The 25,467-nt window shown below is 38.1% G+C and overlaps 1 protein-coding gene across 1 annotated transcript in view; it reads left to right on the top strand.

The window, feature by feature from the left end:
* The window catches only part of tnfrsf21 (tumor necrosis factor receptor superfamily, member 21), a 40,355-nt gene extending 15,579 nt beyond the window's left edge, over positions 1 to 24,776 (top strand). Inside the window, exons 4-6 of the mRNA XM_052025194.1 lie at positions 2,815 to 3,080; positions 21,972 to 22,179; positions 23,389 to 24,776. Coding sequence (XP_051881154.1) covers positions 2,815 to 3,080; positions 21,972 to 22,179; positions 23,389 to 23,618 — 704 coding nt within the window. The 3' untranslated portion in view covers positions 23,619 to 24,776. The remainder of the gene's footprint in view (positions 1 to 2,814; positions 3,081 to 21,971; positions 22,180 to 23,388) is intronic.
* Positions 24,777 to 25,467: the final 691 nt, after the last annotated feature.

Below are 25,467 nucleotides of genomic sequence, written 5' to 3'. Positions count from 1 at the left end.
GTTATTGTGCTTTCTTGGAAGAAATTTAACCTACTTTGACCAGAAAAGTACAAGTGTTAATGGAAGCGATTAATGTTAAAAGTCAATTTCAGCAGTGAAGAAGCCCCAATTCTGTAAATAGTTTCTTTCAAAGCGTAGTGACAAAGGAATTATGCAATCAGTGATTTGAAGCATAAATAAGATGCTTTGTTTTAGAGTTCAATGTTGTCAGAGTTTCCATTTGCCATCTTGTAAAATGTAGACCTGGTGTGATTGGATGGCTTGGAAATGAAGTAAATAACTTAATTGGGCAATGAGGCCATGCCTAAGTTGCAGCTGTGCTCATTTCATGCCAATAAGAGATGATATGGGAAAAACAATGATTTGTAAGGCACCTTTTGAATTTAGTAAAAATTAAAAACTATAGTTCTTTCATGAGAATTTTCATGAGAGAATGAAGACAGATAACCAAAAGCTTAGTAGAATAGTAACCTTTAAGATCTTAAAAGGAGGAAAGAAGTGGTGGAGACTTTTGGTTAAGGAATTATGGATCTTGTGACCTTGATATCTGATCATGGAGAGGTAAAATTGGGGAATATGGAAAGTGCCAGAATCAGAGCAACTCTGATTTCCCTCGAGGCTTGTGGAGATTAGTAGTAGGGAGGGGAAAGGCCACGGAGGGATTTGAAAGCGCGTGCTAGAATTTTAAAATTAAGCAATTGTATCTCAGCAAGGATAGAGGTTTTCAGGATAGGGTGCAGATTAGAACATGCAGTGGAGCTTTCATTACCAGATCTCTATAGTGTGGAACAAGGGTGGGAGGCCAGAAAGGTTGGATTAGTACAATCATGGTAACAAAGGAGTAGTTTCAGCACCACATGAGCTTCCTCTCACAGTTAAGTCCTCCATGACTCCTGCCAAGATTTTGGTTGTACAATCTAATATTTTGGATGCTTGGCGACAAATATCTTTGTATATTGCTCCTGTGAGCTGCCTTGAGACTTGTGTCAAAGGCAGTTTTTTTTAAATGCAAATTGTTTGCTGGTTATAAGTGCTTCTCTTTTTTAGGGAAGAGTGGGCTTTTTCTTGTATCCATGTATTTTAAAACTGAATTATTTTTGTGACTAATCTTGCCTGACTCCCCTTTTTTGTGTGTCAAAACTCTTAGCAGTTCATCTATTGGGATAGACTGACCCATTATTATTGGTTAATGCCTTTGCTTCTGGTACTTGGCTGTGTTTCAGGTCAGAAGATGGCCAGTTCAGTAGAAATGTTGATCATCAGCTTGCCCAGTCAAGCTGGTCCCTCATTGCACCACAGAGGTCTGGAATTTCCTGGTGGTGGAATTGGCAGGGAACCCCCCTGATTGCCCTGACATTTAATTGCTCACTTACTAGCAACCACTCTTGTGGGCAAGGACCCAAGCCCTGGAATTAGTTCCTAATGCCTCCTCGCTTTTAGGGTGGTACTTAAAATATGCTGCTTTGGCCAAACTCTTGGTTATTTGCCTGTGCTTCTCTTTAAGACTTGGTATGAGCTTTTGTTTAGTTATCTTAGGAAGCACTTAGTGACGTGGTATGAAGTTAATGGCGTTGTATAAATAAAGGTGTAGGTTGCAGGTTATCTGGAATTTGTTCTCTGGAAGTAAAGCATTATGCAATTTCAAACCAACTGGTAGTGAGGTGAAGGAAGGGGATTTTTGAAGAATTGTGCTTTTTGAGGAGATTTAGAAAAAAGGGAATTACGGGTTTAAACAATTCTAAAGTTCATGCATGATGCTGGCTTGCCAACAATGATTGCATTAAATAACCCTTCATATTTGATAAATAAAACCTAGGAACAAGTCACGCAAAGACTTGATTGTAATTGACAACATTTGCAATATGCAAATGTTTGTACTGTTAAATGCCTTCACCTCAAGGGTAATGTGCCATTTGGATAAAAGAATCCCTGTTAGGAATGTAGGTTTGTCACTTGATAAGTTTTCATGATACCATCAGCATGTTTTGAAATCTGTGGGTTAACTTGCAAAAATATATTTTTCTTGTGATGTCCTTTCACCCAGTTGTAGGTAATTTTGGGGAAAACGAGCTTTGACATTATTGACAGTTTAGATGTCATGTTCTTGCACATCTAATTGGAAGTGTGAAGCTTCTCTTTAAATCAAGGATGAAATTACACATATGTAACCATTCTATTCACTGTAATTTCTTGGGCTGTCTGTGCTTAAGAGTTGAAATTGTTTACCAGTTGCAGTTTTTTGGTGAATGTAGAGAGTGACAACAGGTAACTTCTCTTTTAGTGAAAGAATACACATGGCACTGGAAAAATGATATGGAAAAGAATGAAGATCTGTGATTGATTAAATAATTGACTAACCAGACTTGCCTGCAGTGCTCCTATCATATTGGTATTTAATCATCCTGCTTGGTTCACACACACAACTTGGAAAATTAGACATTTTAATTGGGTCAAAATTAATTTCATTTTGATCAAAATTAGATGATGGTGCCTTTTATTCTTGTTTTCCTTTTGTTAGTGACTTACATTTGTACCTGCATTGACACTTGTTTTTTAAACTTCCATGTGTATCTTTTGAATGTGATCTGTTCTATGAAAAGCATGGTCTATATTCAGCAAACTGTTACTCACCTGGATTTCTCAACCAAGAAATTGGTGGGCAGATAGGTTTTCCATGGTCAAAACCTTCTTAAAGGTTTGCAATATTTCACTTATTATTTCTTGAGATACAAGCTTGGTTGTGTTCATCAAATTCATTCAATGGTACTGTAAACTAATAAGCTATTATTAACTGGTTTACTTTCTTTTAATTAGGTGTTGACATTCTGAAACTTGTGGCAGCTCAAATTGGTAGCCAGTGGAAGGATGTGTATCAGTTTCTTGCCAATGCAGCTGAACGGGAAGTAGCAGCTTTCTCCAATGGGTATTCAGCAGATCATGAGCGAGCTTATGCAGCCTTGCAACACTGGACCATTCGAGATCCTGAAGCCAACTTGGCAAAACTCATCAGTGCTCTTCGTCGCTATAAACGAAATGATGTGGTGGAAAACATCAGGGGACTAATGGAGGATACCTCTCAGGTATGTACCCACTCAGAACAACTTGATATGCATTGGATACGAACATGTGAAACCTTTCTGGTTTAGTCCAAAACACAATAGTTTGGGAGTGAGGTGAAACTTGTTGCAAATTGCTACAATTATGGGCAAGACACTGCCCGCAAAGAATATCAACTGTTATGACACAGCACAAGGCCATTCAGCCTATTGAATCACTGATACAACCAGCTAGACCAATCCTATTAATTCTACTTCCTTACAGCCCTGCAATTCATTAAGAAAAATGTATAAATAGGTTGAGGTAGCTAGATGCTTTGTTTGAAAGATGTTTGAGAATGCAAGGAGGACTGGAGGGGAATGACTGAGAATAAGAAATGGGCTTGTTGAACTATAATTTCAACAGTGAGGAAAGGGGTGAGTCTTTTTTTTGATGCAGTTACACACCTTGCCTGAGTACAGTTAAATAATTTAGGGAAATTGAATATTGGGGGGAGAGTTCATTATGGCATAGAAAGATGACATTTTACTTATTTAAATCCTTGTGGAGCAATCCATTTAGTCCCCTTCCTTTGCGCTTTTCCAGGACCCCTGCAAATTGATTTCCCTTGAGTGCTAATCTGATTCAAAACCCCTGATTGTCTCTACCATACTTAGAGACAGTAAATGATTGTGTCCATACTATGCTTTATTTATAAAAAAGAGAAAATCTTTATTCCTACATCTACCTCGACCTGTACCTTTTTTTAAATCACTTTTATGATACCTAATTCTGAATAATCTCTAATGGTAGTAACTTCTCCAAGTTTCCCCTTTATGTAAACCTTGGATCTTGTGCACCTCTGTCAATTCTCCTCAGCTTGCATTGATTCAAGGAGAACACACCAGTTTCTTCAGCCTGACCTTGCAGCAGTTCTTTGAAATTAGTATTGTCATTTGTTTTCTGGGATTGGGTCTAATCTATATTCAAATGTATGTTTTAAGTTCGGATTTGGTTTTGAGTCTGTTAAAGAGCTAGCAGAGCCAAATATTTTGGCAGAAATAAAATGCTCAGTCCAAGCCATCCTGTGGTATCTGTTTGCTGACAATTTGAGTATTCCTAGCAAAGTCTGACAAAAGTTATGCAACCAATGGGGACATTGAATCATCTTTTGAGAAAGTTTTGCACAGTGGAAGATTATCATTTGCATTGAAAGATGGAACACCCATGATATCTGAACAACAGTCTTTACTTAAATTCCATCCTTATTACTGTTTTTGAAGGCAAATAAGCTTCCAAGGAGTCTTGCATATTCAGCAACTGCAGAAAATATAGCTCTAAAGGAACTGGTGGTATTTGTCTTTGTTTAATACTTCAAGTCAATTCACAGTTAAGGACTGTGGTGACCCAAGCTGGCTTGATCAGTGATGTTAGTATTCATTATAAAATGTTATACAGCTCTCTTTGGTTCTTATTACTTACAAAAAAAATCAGCTAAATAGGAAATATTAAATTGGCTGAAATGTGCAGAGTACTTCATCTCTTTTTTTAATGATCCTGGAAGCAATTTGTATCTACTTGTTTTCTCTTGGCCCATGTCAAACTTGTTATCCCAAGTAGAAGTTAAGGGATGTGGATGTTTAAGGCACTGTATTCTTGATAATTATCCTCATCCCTTTCCTTCACTTATCCTTCTTTGTACTCAAAACAAAACAGAAATGAATGTACATATTGCAAGTTTGCATTGTTCATTCTTGTGATAAAATGTTGTTTGCTGACTATTTATGAAGATGACTATAAAGGTCAGTTGTTTTAAAGTGGTTTCTATGTCTAACAAGAAGAATAATTGTCTGTAAAAAGTGGATTTTACAGAAACTAATGTTTTTTTACCAAGAGCGTAAGAAATATAAGCAGGAATAGGCCATGTGTCCCTTTGCACTTGCTCCACTGTTAAATGAAGTGATGTTTTACCTCAGCCAGCACTAACCCACATCCTTTTGATTCCCTTTTATGGTACAATATCTTGAGCTCTGGCTTGAATATACAGTGTCTGAGCCTCCACAGGCCTCTTGGACAGTGTTCCAAATATTCACTATCTACATGAAGAAATTTCTGATCTCAAACCTAAATATTGAAATAAGATCAATCGTTTGTCTAAACCCTGAGCATGGGCTGATAAGTGGCAAGTAATTCTGGGCCACAGCAGTATCAGGGAGTGACAATCTGAGAGTCAAAATAAAAAAAGCAGACGCTGGGTATCTTGAATGAAAACAGAAAATGCTGGAAATACCTGGTAGGTCGGGTCATATCAGTCATTCATCTGTAATTTTAGCTTGGCTTGTTTGTTTCCTTTCTTCCCACCACCACCTCCCACCCCCAAGGAAATGAGGACGTGCCCAGACTGACCTGCTGGGTTTATCCTGCTACTCTGCATTTTTTTTTTGCAACTCCTACATTCTATTGTCTGGGTTCTTTTTGCCTTGTTCTTGCCCTCCAACTGCTCCCATTGACTCATTGACCAGATAACCTGACTAACTCCCATGGTCAACCTGACTTTTACCAAATCAGACATCCCCCTCCTCTGTCCTCCCTGCAGCTCCACAGGCAGCTTTTGTCTCCTTTTTCAGTTAACTCTTACTCTTCCCACAGATCTGGCCTGACCTGCTGGGTATTTCCAGCACTTTGTTTTTTGTCCAACAAAAGTCGAGCCACTTGTGATGTACAGTGTCATTATTGACTAATAAACCAAGTTGCACACCGTTCTGACTTGGAAATATCACTGGCCCTTCACCACTGGATCTAAATCCTGGAACTCCTGACCCAACAGCATTGTTGGGTGGTTCAGTGCCATCTCGAGCAATTAGGGATGAGCAATAAATGCTGGTCTTGTCAGCAACACCTTGATTCTGAAGTTGAGTTTATAAACTGTAATTGGACTTCTATGGCATGTTTAGTTTTCATGTTGGGATGTGGCAATACTAATGCTATTCTGTGTCATGGAGAGAGTTAGATTCTCTTGTTTGAGATGGCATCTGATAATTGTGTGACAAATGTCAATTGTTTTTATTAAACCAAACCGGAATGTTGTCCTGATCTTGCCACATGTGAGCATGGACTGATTCAGTATCTGAAATACTGCATATGGAATTGGACTTCTACCATGTCACCATTTGTTTTCAGTAAATGCTGAGTTTAGTTTTAGTTTTTAATGTGTAAGATGGATGGGTACATGATCCATTTCATTAGTCTGGCAACCAATTCTGCACTTGAGCATTTCAGACTGGGGTTAAATACTAGATGTGGCATAAAATGTATATTTTATTGTTAAAAATTCACTTCTGCATTTCGTTAGAATGTTCAAGCAAATTGTCAACTTAGCAAAAGTTAGTGCAGAATAGCTTCATTTTTCATCATGCTATTAATGTAAGGAGTTTTTGCTTCTAAACTGCTTGCATTTTGATGCCAATAGAACTCTGTTTTATCTTAATCAACAGCGACCACTAAAATACCTAATCAGTTTCTAAGCACTAGGGTGTAACAGGTAGACACACACCTTTACTTTAAAATCTAATGAGTTGCTTGTTTATTTATAGGGAGTTGCAAGAAAACTAATGTTGGAGAAACAGATTGGCAGCATAGCTTTTGCAAATCTTGGCAAAATGGCAGTAAGCTGGAGCTTGGTGTTTATGTTGGTGTAGTTCTGCAAAATTTAGGAATCTCAATGTCTTCATGCTGTACTATTTCTGAGAATTATAGTATTTTAAATTAACTTTGATTTTTGATTAATTGAAGTGCAGTATTTTGTTTTACCTTATTTGGTGCTGAAAGTGTATCCATTACTTTCTCACCCAGGAGTGTGTTTGTGGGTGTGCGTCATCTCCAGGATGTGCTATTACTGTCAGGACAAGCATTTATTGTCCATCCCTAATTGTTTTTGAAGAGCTGCTACTTTACATCTTGGTAGTTTGCAGATGGTACAAACTGAAATGACAGTTGACTGGTTGTAGAGGTAGTGATTGTGTTGTGTGGTGGATAGGGTGCCGATTGAATGGGCTACTTTATCCTCTAAGCCTCTCTAGTATTGTTGGAGTTGTGCTGATCAAAGCTAGTGGAGGCTATTCTATCACACTCCTGAATTGAGATTGTTGTCAGGAGGTGAGTGACATGCAACAGAATCCTAACTTCTGACCTGTTCTTGTAGCTAAATTACTGAACTGCCTCATCCAGTTCGGCTTCTCTTGACCTCCAGGATTGTCATGGCAAGGCTCAGCAATGGTACTGCTGTTGAATGTCAGTAACTTGTTGGACATACTCATGTTGAGATGGTTGTGTGATGTGTAATTCACTTGTAGCTTATCAGTCCACGTCTGAATGTTTTGATCTTGCTGCATGCAGTCGAGGATGAATCCAGTCATTTACATGGAAGCTGAGGGGCTGCGAGGACTGACTTTAGACAGCCACCTTCAATGCATGATCCCATACTCGTTCAAATAGTATCTTGATGCCAAGGGCAATCGCTTGTAACTCGCTCCTGCAGTTGATTGTGTTTCTTGGCATCATTTGATTAAGAATAGACTGATTAGAGGGTATGAGCTGTAAGGAAAGGTTGGGTAAACTTGGGTTGCTCTCCCCTGAGCATCGGAGGCTGAGGGGAGACCTGATAGAACTTTCTAAAATTGAGAGGCATGGGTAGTCTTTTCCCCAAGGTAGGAATGTCAAAGACTGGAGGACATGCTTTAAAGATTAGAGGGGGGAAGTTTAAAGTCTATGTGAGGGGGAAGTTTTTTTACGTAGAGAGCGGTAGGTTCCTGGAATGTGTTACTGGGGGTAGTAGTGGAAGCAGGCAGTTTGGTGGAGTTGAAGAGGCTTTGAGATAGACACATGAATATTAAGGGAATGGAGGGATATGGATGATACACAGGAGGAGGACATTTAGTATAAATTGGCATCAAGGTCAGCATAACAACATAGGCCAAATGGCCTGTTCAGTGCTGTACTGTTCTATGATTAGATAGTGTTTGGATTTGGCCTGCTTTTTCCTAATGAGCCACAATCTAGGAATTTCTGATTATTGCTAGGTAGATGTCACCACTATTGCTCCTCTCCCTGTACCAGTTGAATCGACTTTTGATTATTTCCACCTCTGTGCCTGTTCATTTCTTCATGCTACTTTGACTCCATTCCTTGTTTGCTGCTGATTGAGATTAAATTGGGTGACATTTGGCTGGATTGGTTTCTTTTCTGTTTTTTGTAAACATGACTTAACTAGTCATTGGGGGTAGAAGCCAGCAATGTAGCTCTACTGGAACATATTGTTAAGAGGTGCAAGTACCTTTGGAGCATGCATTATGAACTTCAGTCAGGATTTTGTGGGACTCCATCTCCCTTTACTGTAACCAATGCACTCAGGTTTTTGAAATCCATGCTGAGCAAATTGATAGGTCGGGTTCTATAACATTGCCAAGTTTGGGAGGATGCAGTGTGATTTATCCAACCAGCACCTTGTGGTTGAATGATAAATGTTATAGGTTTGTCTTTGGCACTTGTGTGCTGGGCAAATGCATAATTTGATTAAAGGTTTTTAATCAATTTTAAAAGCTTGAGTCCCAGTTAATCTAGAATATTTTCTTCAGAACCAGCCCAGCCTAAGTCACCTTGCTCTTGTTGGATGCCCATCAGGCGTAATGGTGAAGATTGCATCTGGAACATCACCTAAAATGTATTCAATTTTTTCCCCATTAATATTTAACATTCATTGTGTGAATATGTAAAAATTCATTTTGATCAAATGATCTGGGTTTGTGGGCCCAAACCTCCTGACCTGTAGTGTGAAGTTGTATTAGATTATTCTGTTTAGAAGCATTCCATTGTAATTACTCATAAGAACCTGATGCATCCTTCATTTCAGGTCAGTTTATGCAAGTTCCTAAACCAGGAAGCAAACCAATTGCATATTGTACCAATTAACTTTTAGTTTACCTTTTGTGGCACTTCTGTTGAATGAGAAACATTTTTTTGATGTACTTTTTTGTCATTGATTTATATTCCAAATGCTGGATAAAATTTGAGTGCAGATGCCAAAGGCCAGATCTCTACCTCTTGCCTAAGAGAACTTTTTAATGCATTTCATTAATATTGACTGGTGACAAAAACCCATTTGCACATCTCATTACTGTTTGATTCGTTCATACTTTGTGTTTTAAGGTGAAACTGGGATATTAGTGACAGTGGTGCTGTTCACAGTCAGGGTTATTATTATCTTGATGTCATACTTAGGTACATACTTAGAAACCTAGAAAATGGGAGCAGGAGTAGGCCATTCAGCCCTTCGTCAGCTCTGCCATTCAATATAATCAATGCCGATAATCTAAATGCAATACGAAGTTGTTTCCCATATCCAATGAACCCTCTATCCCTTTAAAAATACACTAGTATCTTTAAGTGTCAGAATTGTGACCTGGATGTTGTCTAGGTCATGTAAGTAGTTTATAGGTTGCTCTGAAAAGAGTTGCAAATGGAGCTTAATTCTGATCACAAGCTTGCCAAAGTAGGGCTACTTGCTAACAGTTCCAGAGGGATTATTAAACCTCGGACACCTGCCTCGTAATTCTTGCAGTGATGTACTGGGACTGTGCAAATGGTCTTCAACCATAAATAACATTTTCTTTTTGCATGAATGAGCCAACTTACTGGAAGATTATTTGTTTTGACCTCTGACAAAGCCTTTTTATCCCCACGATTAATTGCTGTTATGTGTGGTTGAATGCAACTTGTCCCACCATAGCTCATTACCACCTAATTCAGTTTAATATAATTAATGTGTGCCTTGCTTTGAAGCATCTTTGGACACTTGGCATAAAAAGAGATGTACCATTTCTACTAGTTGAAGGCTGTGGTGGGGTGGGTGGAAGAGATGCCAAAGACTTCCAATCTCTGTGCACAAGAGGTTGGATAACTAGATAGAAGAAAAGATTTGAATAGACAAAGGAATATGGTGAAAAATATGAGCAGAACTATTTGTTAGTATAGTAGGAAAACAATGGTGTCAAATAGATTGGGATGGATGCCCAGTTTCCATGATACATTTGTTTTTTTTTTAACAGGCATGTAGGAAAACACTTATGTAATCTCTGGTGCTGAGGTGACTAATCTTGAAAGCCAAGGTACATAAAGCAGCCATGGGCATTTCTCACATTTTCCAGGCAGAGTCCTTGGACAGTATCTTTGGGTGTTAATATCTGGCATGACTGCTTTTAATTAATGTTTATACTTTGATTAACCTGTTTATACTTTGATTAACCTGTTTATAAGAACAGCAGAGGTACTAGGTAGTGCTGCAGGGACTTGTGTATATATATCAGCACAAGAATATGAGTCATTGCATTGAGGGGATGGAGAAAGGATCAGTTACACAAACTTTTCTTGTATTTGATCATGTTTGTAGAAACAAATGACTTGAACATTAAATATTGCCTTGATTATAAAAAAATAAACTATTAAGGGGCTTGCATTGGTCAACAGTGGGCCTGCAGAACACTTGCAGATATGGCAGCAATTTGCGTTTTTGGTAGCCACCTCATAATTTTGGAAATGAGAATGAGGCTTAAGTGCCTATGAACACCAAGAATAAAATGGTGCAGTGCAGTTTAACAAGAAGTACAATAATGTGCCCAATTCCAAGCCTCCTATACCCCAGTAGGAAATCCAACACATGGCAGTTCAGTGGGATTTTTGTTGGCATTTGAAACATTTTATTTTACCCAGCTTAAAACTACCCATATAGTATCAACAACTGCAATGGTCAGTATTTGTGATTTTTTTTCAACCCTTTTGATCTGAAAATTGACAGTCTTGTTTACTTTGTTCTTTTATTAATTTTTATTGACAGTGTTTCTATTGAAACAATCAATTTAATGCCCAAGCTGCATTTTCTATCGAGCTGCTCCATAGCATCCTGCAGTCTCTACCCTACGCATTGGCTGCACTTATGATTGAGCCTTCCCATATTTTGATAAAATGACATGTCAACCTTTTGAACTGACTTTGAGGATTTCTCTGTAGTTAACACTCCCTTTGTTGTTGTGGGGATAAACCATAACCATTGAAACCATCCTGGGTAACCACAGGGACCACAAGGAGGAGACAAAGAAAAGTTGTCACCTAAGACTATTCCCTTCTCAATACTCCAGGGCCCTTGCTCTAAGCTTGGCCTCTCCTGAGGAGGACTGCTTATGCAGGCTTGGCTTCACCAAGATAGACCTCACTGAAATCCCTAACCTCAATTACAAGCTGGCATGTGTGCCTGAACTGCATTGCTTTTGGAGGTCAAATTAAAGATTATTCTTGGTTTTCTAACCCCAAGATCAATTCACTTTTCTGTCACTGATCTGTGCCACATCTCATGATTAGCTGTTAAGTGCTATATTTTGGGGGATCAGCTAACTTCAAACCTGACTACTGGAGTAGTCAGAATGGACACCTGAATTTCTTGCTATGGCATGTTTCTTCAATGTGCAGGCTTTCATAACACTGCTCTTATAGTATATTACCACTTTTAGAGACCTCCCTGGCACCATTCTGTCAATGGCATCTGACTGAGTGCTGCCTGCATTTTTTGGGAAAAAAAACCTGTGTGTTCTGTTTGAGCCCCTCAAAGCACTCTCATTCCCTTCTGTTACTGCAGCAACTGCTATTAAAGCAGCAGGATTCCTCTATCTGGCAGAGTGCTACTTGTAATGTGTGTATATTCCTTTTGAGGACTAGCTGTCAAGATCGGAACTGCAAGATCTTGCAGCGCATCTGCAAAGCAGTGTGTTTTGAAACTGACTCAGCATAGCATTACACAGAAGCTCAACAATATTGTTCCAGGAACTGTTCAATTGATCACTATAGTTATGGAACTTAAAAACAATAGGTGAGACAATACTTCCTTAATAGTAAGGAATTTCTAGCCTAATTTAGTTCATTTGTCACTCACTGGTCTGGTCTTAAGTGGTTACTTATTCTTAAAGAAATGCTTTCAGCTAAAAATCCCCTGCTTTTGTTCCAGCTGAATGATAGCCAATTTATTTGCAAGTCTTCCCGTGCTTCAAATGTTTATCCTTCCTTGTAGGACGTACAAAATCTTGTCTCTTCTGTTTCTTAATTTTTCATACTTTTGATGTCTATTCAAAGAAATTTTGTTTTAGCTTTGTTGTGCTCATTTTAAATTGATGGCTTGTCATTAACAGTTTGGTCTTTTCCTATCCATTTCCTTAATGCTTTTACCCTAAATAGCCTTTTTGGCAATAATTTGTTGGATCAGATAGATAATAGCAGCTTCTGTCAATTAAACTTGTCTCTGCGTGTTTTTTTTTCCTACTTTTGTGTAGCAAGTAAGTTGGACATATGGTACCTAAGTGAATAGGGGAAGAGCTCTGCATCTGAACAGTGCATATATTCATACTGAGAAATGTACAGTACAAGGACAGAAGAACAAATGAGAGTTGGTGGATTCAATGTATTGAAAGACAGGTTGGAGCAATGAAAAGGCAGGAATTCTTTAACAAAAATTAACATTTTGTCTCTGTAAAATTACAGGCAATAAATGAGTGAGTTGGACTCCACACTTGTAATAGTTTCTGTACGAAGTATGTCTGTACTAAGTATGTTGACCGGCAGAAATACTTATCCTGGTGTTTAAAAACTGAACGCTTTGTTTATGGGGAGGGGTTTAATTGGTGTTTACTGTGCAAATAGCAGAACTTCCTTACATATGATGGATTTTGGTGGTAAGCCAGAAAGGGGTCCCATTATCTTGATGCTAAATGGTGCATCTTAAGCAAAAATGTCTTGGAGTTTTTCATTAACCATGGATCTCTTTGCCAGAAGGTGCAGTTATGTATTTTTATAACTGGTCAGTGCCATTAGCCTTCATGTTTTTGTTACATTTAAGGATGCAATGTAAAGAAAGTTGTGCATTGTCAAATGCAGCCCATTGGGTTGGATATGGACCATTTTACCCTGTCTCCCTTGAGAGCTGAAATATGGACAGACTTGCACAGGTCACATTTTTACTTGAAAGCCAGTAGAAGCAACAAGATACTGACTAAAGATTTCATCTGAAGGAAAACCCATTCTTAAAGGTTTAGTGGCCTGTAGTAGTATGATCTTGTAAAAACAATGACTTTCCAATGGATCCATTTTGCTTGAGCTTTCATGATACAGTATTGTGAGGGCTTTTATCCATAAGTTTCAAAACTGATAGCATTTCCAAAGCCTCTGAAATCTATTATCCAATTTAAATGCTGACGAGTAGTTGTGTAAGTGCATTATTTTCAATTTCCTGCAGATGCCGGAACCATGTCATTTAATTTGTGCTGAAAACAAAAAAGCCATGGTCTTAGCTAATTCGAGTCTGGCATGGTGTTATAGCCTGTCATTGGCCTCCCTCCTTTCTTCAATAAAGAAAATAGATGAAGGGGGAAATTATGCATATTGATCTTGTACTTGCCCAATCATAATTTCTATTCTGCCAATAACTTTTGCCCTGTACACTGTTGATTTTTTTAATTCAACAATTAAAAGATCAAATGTATTTTTCTAAATTTAAACTTTAAGGCCATTTCTTCTTTGCTGCCTTGCTCCTGGAATAATTGGGGATTCTTGCTGCTCTCAGGTAACACCAGGTGGACAGCAGATATTGGTAGGAAAATGAAGCTAGTCATCCAGATTTTAAACTGTGGATTTAACTAACATATTGTTTAATCTCCACTGTAAACCAGCAATCTGGGATAAGGCTAAGTGCCAGAATATGGTGTTATTTAGGGATGGAACATGGCTTCCTCCTAAGATCTTTCAGGGTTTCTTGGGTAGTTGTAGTTCAAGTTTATTGTCGTAGGCATACATAGGGTATAAATGCCATTTAACAATTGGCTTTTTGCAGCACAATACATATGTTAACAAACATAACAATACAGTTGTATTATTGTCATGGCATATCTACTGAGAAACCTGTATAAGTGAAGGAGTTTGAAACTATTGCCTTTGCTATGTTGTTTTTCCCTTTGTGACTTGACATGGTTCCTGACCTTCAGCTGTGGTCAAAATTCAGGCAGCTGATCTATTGCCAGGCTCCTTTAAAAGTGATGTGGATATGGACCATTTTGACTCCAGCACCACCTTCAGCCACACCTTCCCACTCAGTTTCATTTCTATTTGCAGAATCTTAATGTGTACAAGTCTGCACTGCAAGTAGATTTAAACTTAAAAGAAATGGGACCAGGAGCATTTGACCATCTGAACCTGCTCCACCATTCGTTGAGTTCATGGCTAGTCTTCTGTACCAACTCCATTTTCCTGAACTATTGCCACATCTCGTGATTTCCCTTAATATCCAGTAATCTATCAGTCTCTGTATTGAATTATTTAACTGACTGAGTCTGTAGGGGCTTCTGGAATAGAGAATTCTAAAGATTCACCACACCTTGCAAGGACATTTTCTCGGCATTAATCTTCTACAGAATCTGGAATTGAAGTGATAATGTATACTTGAGTATGTTCTGGAAGTATTATATTGCCTCATTAAATAGTATAATAGTCTATTATGAGCAATTCTGTTGCAGAGCATATTTTCTTAAATATTAGTTCTAAATGATATGTGCTCCCATTATTTGCTTAGGATAATTGTGTAAAATTTACTTCACATGAGGTATGGTAAGAGCCAAGTTTAAAGATTAATCTGGTCAACACCCAAACTGTCTCAATTTTCTTTAATGTGATATGAGTGGATGGTCTTCTGAAGGAAGATTGGATAGCTAGACTGGTGTCTGCTAAAATTTAGAATGAGGAGATTTGATTGAAACACAAATCCTGAAGGGTCTTGACGATGAATGTGGAGAGGATGTTTTCTCAAGGGAGAATCTAGAACTAGTTGTCACTTTTTTTAAAAAAAAGAGGCAATTTTTCTCCCAGAAGGTAGTCTTTGAACCTCCCCCAATGGTTGATGGGAACACAATCTTTGAATATTTTTAAGGCTCATGTAGATGTAAGCAAGATGAAAAATGACCATGGGTAGATAAGAAAATGGGAGTTGGAATTGCAATCAGATCAGCCATTATCCTGTTAACTAGCAGAACAGGTTTGAGGGCCTGAATGGCCAACTCCTTTTCCTGATTCACACATGTTTGACTAACTTAATCTAGCTTGCCACTGCATGCTGATTGTGTATTGGTATAACTTGTGATCTCCTGGTGTGGGTTGTGATAACATCCGGTGGTTTTTTCCTTGATATAGAAATATCTTGAAAAGAGAAGATGGAATTTCTATTGGGAAATTTTGTTCATGAATTGAAATGCTATAATTTGTAGCAACTTGTAAGGTATACTTTACTATACCCCTTCCTCCCAGAGGAATCTGGGGGTTCATATCTACAGATCACTGAAAGTTGCCTCACAGGTGGATAGGGTAGTTAAGAAAGCTTATGGGGTGTTAGCTTTCATAAACCGTGGGATTGAGTTTAAGAGCCACGAAGTAATGATACAGCTCTACAAAACTCTGGTTACTCCACACTTGGAGTACTGTCCAGTTCTGGTCACCTCATTATAGGAAGGATGTGGAGGCGTTGGAAAGAGTGCAGAGGAGATTTACCAGGGTGCTGCCTGGATTAGAGAGTATGGATTATGAGGAGAGACTAAAGGAGCTAGGGCTTTACTCATTGGAGAGAAGGAGGATGAGGGGAGACATGATAGAGGTATACAAGATATTAAGAGGAATAGATAGAGTGGGCAGCCAGTGCCTCTTCCGCAGGGCACCAATGCTCAAGACAAGAGGGTATGGCTTTAAGGTAATGGGTGGGAAGTTCAAGAGAGATATCAGAGGGAGGTTTTTCACCCAGAGAGTGGTTGGCGCATGGAATGCACTGCCTGAGGTGGTGGTGGAGGCTGATACGTTGGTCAAGTTCAAGAGATTGTTAGATAAGCATATGGAGGAATTTAAGATAGCGGGATATGTGGGAGGAAGGGGTTAGTCTTAGGTGTGGTTTTAAGGTCGGCACAACATGGTGGGCTGAAGGGCCTGTATTGTGCTGTTCTGTTCTATGGTTCTAATATTGCTTGATGCAGGTTTTGTGAGGGGATCAACTAGGTGAGTTTTGATCCAAAATCTCTTTTCCAAACTGCAGTTGGCTAACTAGATGATTTCCTGTGATCTGTTTACAAATTGAGCATTTATTTCCACATTGTAGATCTGCTTCCTACCATGTGAGGATATTTTCAAATCCGTTAGACTTACTGTATCGCTATGCCGCACGGAAAATTATCTGGGTCATCTTTGTTTTGTCACCTACCATGAGCCGATTCTTACATCTAATTCTAGGCCATGGTATTCCTGCTCAATTGGAATCTAATTAATTAATGCGATCTCAGAACTGTTTTCTATTGTTATTTGTTCTGTTGTCATTTTTATTTGCTTTTTCTTTCTCTGGCTACCTGTAGAAATCAGTTGGCTTTAACAAATTAACTGGGGGGAAAAGTTGTTTGACAATTTGCAGACTTCTCTAGTTACAATGTATTTATTGAAGATAACTAAACTGTTCTTGTTTTTTCCTTGTCTTCAGTGCTGTTGAGTTTGCAGATGATATTCACCCACTTGTTTGGAACTTAGTTGGGCAAATGATGCCAATCTGCTGTGGACTGGAATTATTCAAGCTTAATTCAAGGGAGACAGTATATGATCTCTCAAAACACTGCATGTATTACAGACAAAATCAAGAATTTGTTCTATTTTGAATTAAGAGTTTAATGTAACATTGCACAATTGGTTTTCTTGAGACATACTATATTTAGTTATGCAACACTGTTGCAATAAACATTGTTATCTGCCGTACACAATTGGCACTTTGCACAAAGTCACTTAGGATGATTTGGAATGAACAACCAGTAGTGATTATCAAGCTTCATGACACAGTTAAGTGGCATTTGATGTATTACACTTTCTTCCACTGTACTTTTAATGTAATGCTACAGAAGAGGTTGAATGGGTGAAATGCGACTTTGCCCGATACGAATCAGAGCCCTGCTCAAATATTTTGTTGAAGTCATTCCTCACCACTTTTTCTGCCCCCCCCACTTCACATTTCCTGATATGAATAAACAAGTTGATTCAAAATAGCTCAAAGTCTATCCAACCCACAAGGACAATAATGAAATTCATAAGTAAAATTTACAAGTATGGTGGGGAAAGTTTATATAAAAGAAAACTCAATGGGATTTTTTAAGAGCCTCTTTTACAACTATGTAACTTTTCATTAAAAAATCTTTAAGCAGAACTAATTTTGAATTTCGTTTGCAGAATTAGAAGTTGCTTGAATCTAAGTGAGGGTACCATCTGGAAGCCAAGACCATTAACCCAGATTTGCACGTTTGAATCCCACTATGTTTGCTGTAAAATCTAAATAAATGTCGTTTACCTTCAACACCAGAGTGCAGGTTCCCTCTCTTGGTTACAGTCTGATATTCAAACATAGTGAATGTTTCCACAACAATGGTCTTGTCACCCTTACTTGAGGATTCGAAGCATCAATGTTAGTATCACACTTGGAGTCCTGGTTCTTGGTGAAATAAAGCCTGTCCTGTTTTTTTTACTTAGGAAATGCGGGAAGTATTTGGCGCTTTGATTTCAGATTTCCAGGGATCACAGTACTTTCCTTCTGTATGTCTGTCCTATTTTTCACTTTTGCTGACAGCCAGTTTAAAGGTTATTTTCATACAATGACTTAATTTCGCTTCCTAAAATTCAGTTCTCCCTATTAATAACGTTGCACTTAAGGTTCTTGCTTTAATTATATTTTTTGAAAAAGGGAACCAAATTATCACATTTCTGGCAGGCCTTTTTTGTATTTGTTGACATTTCTGTAATAGCCTTTGACACCTCACTGCATTTGTCTCCCTGCTCTCTTCTAAAGCAGTCACTCGGGATTGAGAATGACATACTTCGACTCTGGTTCGGAGTGGAAGGACCCTTTGCATCTCTGGTTTTATTTGTGTGAATTTGGTTTACTCCAAAGCAGGGAAAATTTGGGAGGGATTGGGGAAACACAAATATTTAAGTACTTTTTAAATGAGCTTCAGCTTTTCATTTTAATCTTTCCCTTTTCTAAATTACAAAACCAAATAGTTATTTGTTGGGGCACAAAGTGTGATGGAGCAATATTGCAAAGAAATATGTTACTAATCATTTTAGTTCTATCTATTGTATGGAAGGAAGTTTACTATTGAAAATGGGCCTTGATATAACTGCTGCAAAATATTGGTCACCAGAAAAGTCAAGCTTTTTATAAGCATGAAGCTTGACTTTGATTTTTAGCTATTATTGACCAAATCTACAAAAAAAAATTGACTAAAATTTTGATCAGGAGGTGAAAGCATCAAAACAGGATCTTCGATTCTTTTCCTATTTAACTTTTTAAAATCTGGTCTAATTGGTCATGTTCTAAAGATAATATTTTGTTGTTTGAATTAAATATTTTAACACCTGTAATGTCTTTTGTGCATGGAATAAATGGTCCCCAGCTTTCTTTGAATGAAAGTCCTACTTCAGCAATAAAATGCAATCTTTTCTGACCTATAAAGATGTGAATGCACTGGAGAAGGTACAGAGGGGATTCAATAGGATATTGCCTGGGACATGTCAGTTTTGATGAGACTTGATTTGTTTTCCATGGAGCAAAGGAGGGTGGGGGGGGGAAGAACCTGATAGAGGTGGGCAAAATTGTGTGTGTGTGTATGTATGAGGTTTTTCCCCATAGAGCTTTCTAAATCTATAGGGTGAGGTTTAGAGGGGATCTGAGGAAGAACTTTTTCACCCAAAGGGTAGTTGGAATCTGGAACTCAGTGCCTGAGTTGGTGGTGAAGGCAGGTACTCTGATAATGTTTAAGGATCTAGACAATCAGAGTTGAGTTATTATCACTGACGTATGTTGTGTAATTTGTTTTGCGGCAACAGTACAGTGCAAGACATTAAAAATTACTCCATGTTACAAAAATAGTGTTTAAAAAAAAAAGGAATAACAAGGTAGTGTTCATGGACTGTTCAGAAATCTGATGGCGGAGGGCAAGAAGCTGTTCCTGAAACATTGAGTGTGGGTCTTCAGGCTCCTGTACCACCTCCCTGATGGTAGTATTGAGAAGAAGGCATGTCCTGGATGGTGAGGGTCCTTAATGATGGATGCTGCCCTCTTGAGGCATCACCTCTTGAAGATGTCCTTGATGGCGGGGAGGGTTGTGCCCATAATGGAGCTGGCCGAGTCTATAACCTGCTGCAGCCTCTTTTGATCCTGCACATTGGAGCCTCCGTACCAAGTGGTGATGCAATCAGAATGCTCTCCACTGTACATCTGTAGAAGTTTGCAAGAGTCTTTAGTGACATACCAAATCTCCTCAAACTCCTAATGAAGTAGAGCCACTGGCATGCCGCCGCCTTGATTGCATTAATGTGTTGGGCCCAAGGTAGATCCTGAGATGCTGTCACCCAGGAACTTAAAGCTGCTCACCCTTTCCACTGCTGACCCCCTCAATACTGGTGTGTGTTCTCCTGACCTCCCCTTCCTGCAGCATTTGAATAACCATAGCATAGAAGACTATGATTAAATGTTGGTAAATGGGCTTGGTATAGATAGGTACTTGACTGGCATGGACATGACAAGTAGAATGACTGACTCTAAATGTTTTACCACATCACAGACTGCTCCTACTAAAGAATTGTGGCTCTCCTAGGGATTGCTGATGTGCTGTTTCAATTAACCCCAGAACCCCAGAATTTTCTAACTGATTTGTCCCTATTAAAGTGTCAAAGGACGACCCCCCCCCCCCCCACCCACCAGTATGTTACCTTTATATATACCTTCCAAGCGGCTTATGCACCTGAGGGTGGGAACCACTGAACTAAATATTAGGCTTCGTGTACTGTTTAGCTCAAGCATTCACTTTGATTAAGCGCAACTTGTAACAAATAAATTGGGAACATTAGAACAGGATTATATATTAAAATATTTGCCCAAGAAAAATCTGGGAGAATGAAATTTGAGGAATACTGATAAGAAAATCCAATACTTAACTGCATTCTTCAGTTTAGAAGCCATAGTATATAAGCAATAACTTAGTATTTGACTCATTCTAAGTGTTAGCTGATAAAAGTATATTCCGGCACCTCTTTATGACAAACTTCTCACAACAACTTGACTTACAAAGTATTTTCTAAACACGCACTTTCAAAGTGAGACTGGGGTGGGGGGGGGGGGGGGGAATACATCATATTAAACTAATGTTGAATCATTTCAACTTCATATTAATAAGTGGTGCTTCAAAGAAAGGAACCTATTGTTCTTCTAGAAGGTAAATGGTTAACTAACTTCTCAGTAAATGCTAATCTATAGTTTGCGGTGTGCCACTCCCTAGGCAAATAAAACTGATATTAGGTTTTTAATTTGTTGTCACAAATAGAAGCACTATGTCTGAAATGCTTTCAAACTTCTTGGGTGCCATATACAAATTGATTCAGGAAAAGGGATTTGTATCATCTGAGCATCTGGCAGATTATAGTCATGTCGGGTGGGGGGGGGGAGAAATAGTATTCTTAATGAAGCAATTAACTCAGATTTTCAAATTTTGAGCTTTAAATGACAATGTTTTAAAAACTAATTTTTTTCTATTTTGAAAAGCAAATTTGTTTCCTATCAGGTTCTGTCTTTCATGAGGGGAAAGCACCATATGCAAAACTGAAAATTATAGTGTAACTTATCCTATGTACTGTTTAAAAATGATTTTAAATTGTTATACTTATGTTGATAGGGTTGTTAAGAAAGCATATGGTGTGTTGGCCTTCATTAGTTGGGGTATTAAGTTCAAGAGCTACCATGTAATGTTGCAGCTCTATAGAACTCTGGTCAGACCACACTTGGAGTATTGGGTTCAGTTCTGGTTGCCTCATTATAGGAAGGATGTGGAAGCTTTAGAGGGTGCAGAGGAGATTTACCAGATGTTGTCAGCAGAGGTTGTGGGGGAGATACATTAGGGACATTTCAGAGACTCTTAAGATAGCCCTCCATTTTTCTATCATTCATGTGGCTACGTGGTAGCGACGGGTTGGATAGATAAGAGCAGGATAAAATGTCGGCATAACATCATGGGCAGAAGGGCCTGTACAGTGCTGTTATGTTCTCTATTTGAGCCATAAATGAAAGGAAGTGAGAATGGGAACTTTGGGTGTACATGTTTGTGTATAGTTAACATCATGATGTTTAAAGTTAAGTCGTTACTATAACCAGTTGGTTCAGCATCAGTGTGTGAATTTTAAAACACACATTTATTGAGGATACAGATTCTTATCTTTGCATTTGTGTAAGCTAATGGTTTCTTTTCACCAACTTGCAAGGCAGCAATTTTATGTATTAAATTTGATATAATCAATGATGTTGAGGCTTTGTGGAATATCTGACCTCTCCCATTTTAGAAAGTCATTGGAGTGCATTGTATCTATCATTTTCCCAGCAATAGAATGATGTGAAGGCTCCATCTCTTGGTACCAACGGTCAACTGGTTTTGGTCCTGTGATTCAAGGTAGATTTTCTACCTGGATCATGGGGAGGTATCCAAGGTGCTATCTGTCTTGTGCACCTTATTTAGCTTCATTACACATAGGGTCATATCATGAAGGGTAGGAAAACCCCTTCAAACTACAAGGTTTGAAAAGTGGAAGTTTTGTTAATTTAACCATCTTTGTGAAATTGAAACTTCTATTTTTGGAGCAATTGTTCAGCATGTGTTATGTAATGTGAGTGCTATATATACTGCTAAGAGCATGCAATACTTATCTGTAGGTTTGCTGTCTGCATCTGGTCAGATTTTTTTTTTGTTTTGAACATTCATTCAGTAAACATTCTTATAATTGCTTTTCCCCAGCTGGATATCGAGAAGCTTGTTCTGGCGCCCAGCTGTAAAAATAGTCTGACTCCAAATCCAGCTGTTCCCAACTCAACTGTTGAGCCATCTTCAGCTGATAAGACAAAAGTTTTTTTTGTTGATGAATCAGAACCTCTCCTTCGCTGTGACTCAACTTCAAGTACTTCATCTTCAGTTCTTAGTAGAACTGGGTCCTTCATTTCCAAAGGTAAACAATGGATTTTATTTCTAATTGTCTTTTAAAATGTAATCACTTGAGCTGGATGGTTTACATTTTGGTTTTAAGAGTACTGAAATCTTTTAAAAGGGGAATGGAGCACCTGCTATATAATGTTTTTAAACTTTTGCCCACTTCGTTTTGTATTGCAATCATCATGTAGTTCTAGAATTACTACGATTTTGTTTTATATAAACTTGCAATTAAAGTTGCGTGTGAATAATCATAAACAACTGTCTTGAAAAGAAACTCACCAACTGTAATTTGTATCCCATTTCTCCATTGTTTGTTCCAACACTTTCCTATATGCCTGCTGTTTTCCAAAATTACTGAATGTTGAGGCTATTTCTGCTGGTGTAGTTTTACATATTTGTGGAGATACAGTTCCACTAGTCTGGCTAAGCACTAAGGTGACCATAGCTTGTACTACTTTGCTTTGGGAATTTGCTATGTTTTTAGTCCAGCAGAATTTATTTATGTATGAATCCCAAGTTCTGAATGTATCATTTAATTAGTGAAGATACAGAGTGAAACATCTTATTCATTGAACCTTGGGCTGGTGTACTTAAAAAAAAAAACTGGCCAGTTTAGATCAGCCCCATAAACCAACAAAGAACCTTGAGTCAAAGTTATTTATAAAGTTTGAATCTATCCCATTTAAATGGCAGGAGTTGGTATTCTGGTGAAGTGTCATCAATCTGAGATCCATTTATCTTTCTCCATAGATACCAATTGAATATTCCCAACCCTTTTTGTTTTCAGTTCAGATTTGCAACATCCCTGATATTTTGTTCTGGGGACTTCAATTTACTACCTATCCTGTACTAGGGAGGAGGCTAAGTTGGCTGAGGCAGACTCATTCTAGTGGCTATGGAGTAGTTACACTCGGAAAGCCAGGCCAATGGAGATTTGATGGATAGCCAAAATTTGATTACGTCTGCAATCCTTTGCCCATCCTCAAACCCGTTTTAGAACAATTTTCGTTGCTGAAATGATAGAAAAAGGCAAATCAATGGACTTGCATTCAAACTAGAGTTTATCCTTTTTAGGACAACTGGAAACAAGTTGGGGGTGGGATTGAGGAATAAAAATGCAAACCAGAAATGCCCAGTATTTACTTCATCTGCTTGTGACCTATTTGCTATTTTAATAATAAAAATATCCACAGAGACTTAATATTTCTTTTTCCTTCAACTGCAGAGAAGAAAGATACCATTTTACGACAGGTACGTTTAGATCCTTGTGATCTGCAGCCTATTTTTGACGACATGCTTCATATTCTTAACCAAGAGGAGCTCGGAGTCATAGAAGAAATACCACATGCAGAGGACAAACTAGACAAGCTCTTCGAGATTGCGGGAGGCAAGAGTCAGGATGCCAGCCAGAAACTCCTGGATTCTGTTTATAGTCACCTACCTGACCTCCTCTAATCTTGTGGCATTGTACATGATTAGTCATTTGTTGGTGGTGGTAAAGGCCATTCAGTGCCAGTAATCTAAAAGCTTGAACTTGCTCAAGCTGTTTGGGGCAAATAGCTCATCAAAGTGGTGATGTTCTCAGGTCATTCACTTTGATCTCTGGAATTGGAAGTTTGCTTCCATTGATTTGAAGCATGGCATCCACCTGGCATGCAGAAGCCAGAAATTTGGTCAGCCTTTCATTGCTTTTTATTTTCATTAACTGAAACAGCATTCCTAGGCAAATTGTGTGCACTTTTTAATATTCCATTTACTGTATTTAACTGATATGGGATATTATTCTATGTACTCGTGCACTAACTTTTAAACAACTTGAGTAAAATTGAAATAGTGATGTCTTCTATGGAGCTTGCTTTGATTTGATTTTAAATGTGCTTGAGTCTGGATGCTAAATGTTCTGCTTTTAATCTTTTTCTCAGTTTCATTGATTTTTGGCTTTTGCTGTTGAAATGGCTGCAGAAGTAGCTCTGATTCATAAAATCATACACTTGGAGCTTTAATAATCAACATAGTACTTGAACCAAGCTGTTGTACTTGTTACCTTTTACACTTATTTTCAACAGCTTTCTAAAACAGGAATGAAATGAATGTTGATGAGAACTGCTTAATAGGATGCCACAAGATGATTCTGGGATATTGTATTAATTTGTCATAGCTGGTAGAGTGCTGTCTGTGGGAGAAACTACTTTGTGGTTACATTTCCAAAAGAGAATCTTAACATTGCTTCACCAGTTGGGATGATATAGCTGGTTATATATCAAGCAGGACTGGTGCTATACTGCAGATCTTTTAGCAACTGTAGTGGTACTAATACTGTCACAAACTACTTGCTACATATGTATCAAAGAAAACAAACCTATTTTTAGCAAACTGGTCAGCAAAGATGGAAAAGGATGTGCTTGCTTTGGTATTTTTTTTAAAAGAGAAACTACTTGGAACAAGTCTGTTACTGGTCCAGTGTGATACTAATTTATTCAGGGTACAAATAATTGTGTTTATTACTATTATCTGATTAAAATCATGCGGCATTTAACTCCACTGACTATATCACAGATGCAAACTGTTTAACATGGTACATCCTAATAAAAGTTAAAACTGCTTTTTTTCCACAATAAAGTGTGTTTGTGTGGCATTTTTCTCTAAAATGAAGAGCAAACTTTGGCTTTCATCCACATTGTCAGTTGCAATCATAACAGAACATTCTGTCTGAACACAAAAGGATCTGTTTTTTATACAAAAGAAAATTTAGACTTGTTTTTCCTTTATCTCTTTCCAAACATGGGAACTTGTGACTCGTACTAATCTTAATTTCTTCTGTACTTCTAAGGGGTGGTGGGTAAACAGTAGATGTGCTTTTTGTGTGGCAAGTTGTGCAGGTATGTCCCCTTAAATGTTGCATTGAACCCCTGCCTTGCCTTATTTACTGCAGCAGAAATGTCACTTCAAACTTTGAGGCTTTGAGTGATAAATTAACACAGCATTTAGAATAATAAAAGTTCAGGAACTGGCACTTCACAGGCTAGATTGAGGACAAATAAGTATACAATTAAATACAAGAAGGAGCTTTTAAGTAGAAGATGGAGGCTTTGAATAAACAATCACTGATTTTTAAAGCAGAGATCTTTCCAAATTATAGTAGTTTGGACAAAAGGCAAGGGATGACTAAAGATTTAACAATGGGCTTATCACATGGTGAGCATAAATATGTACATTCCTATCAGCAAATCAATTTCCTTGGAATTTCTGTAATGTACACCTGTGTCACAGCTGTTACAAATTTATTTAAGAATATAAATCAAAT

This window comes from Pristis pectinata, chromosome 10 (genome assembly GCF_009764475.1).
Source record: "Pristis pectinata isolate sPriPec2 chromosome 10, sPriPec2.1.pri, whole genome shotgun sequence".
NCBI classification, from domain to species: domain Eukaryota; kingdom Metazoa; phylum Chordata; class Chondrichthyes; order Rhinopristiformes; family Pristidae; genus Pristis; species Pristis pectinata.
Note: the sequence above shows the minus strand (reverse complement) of the source record. Positions and strands in the feature narration are given on the sequence as shown.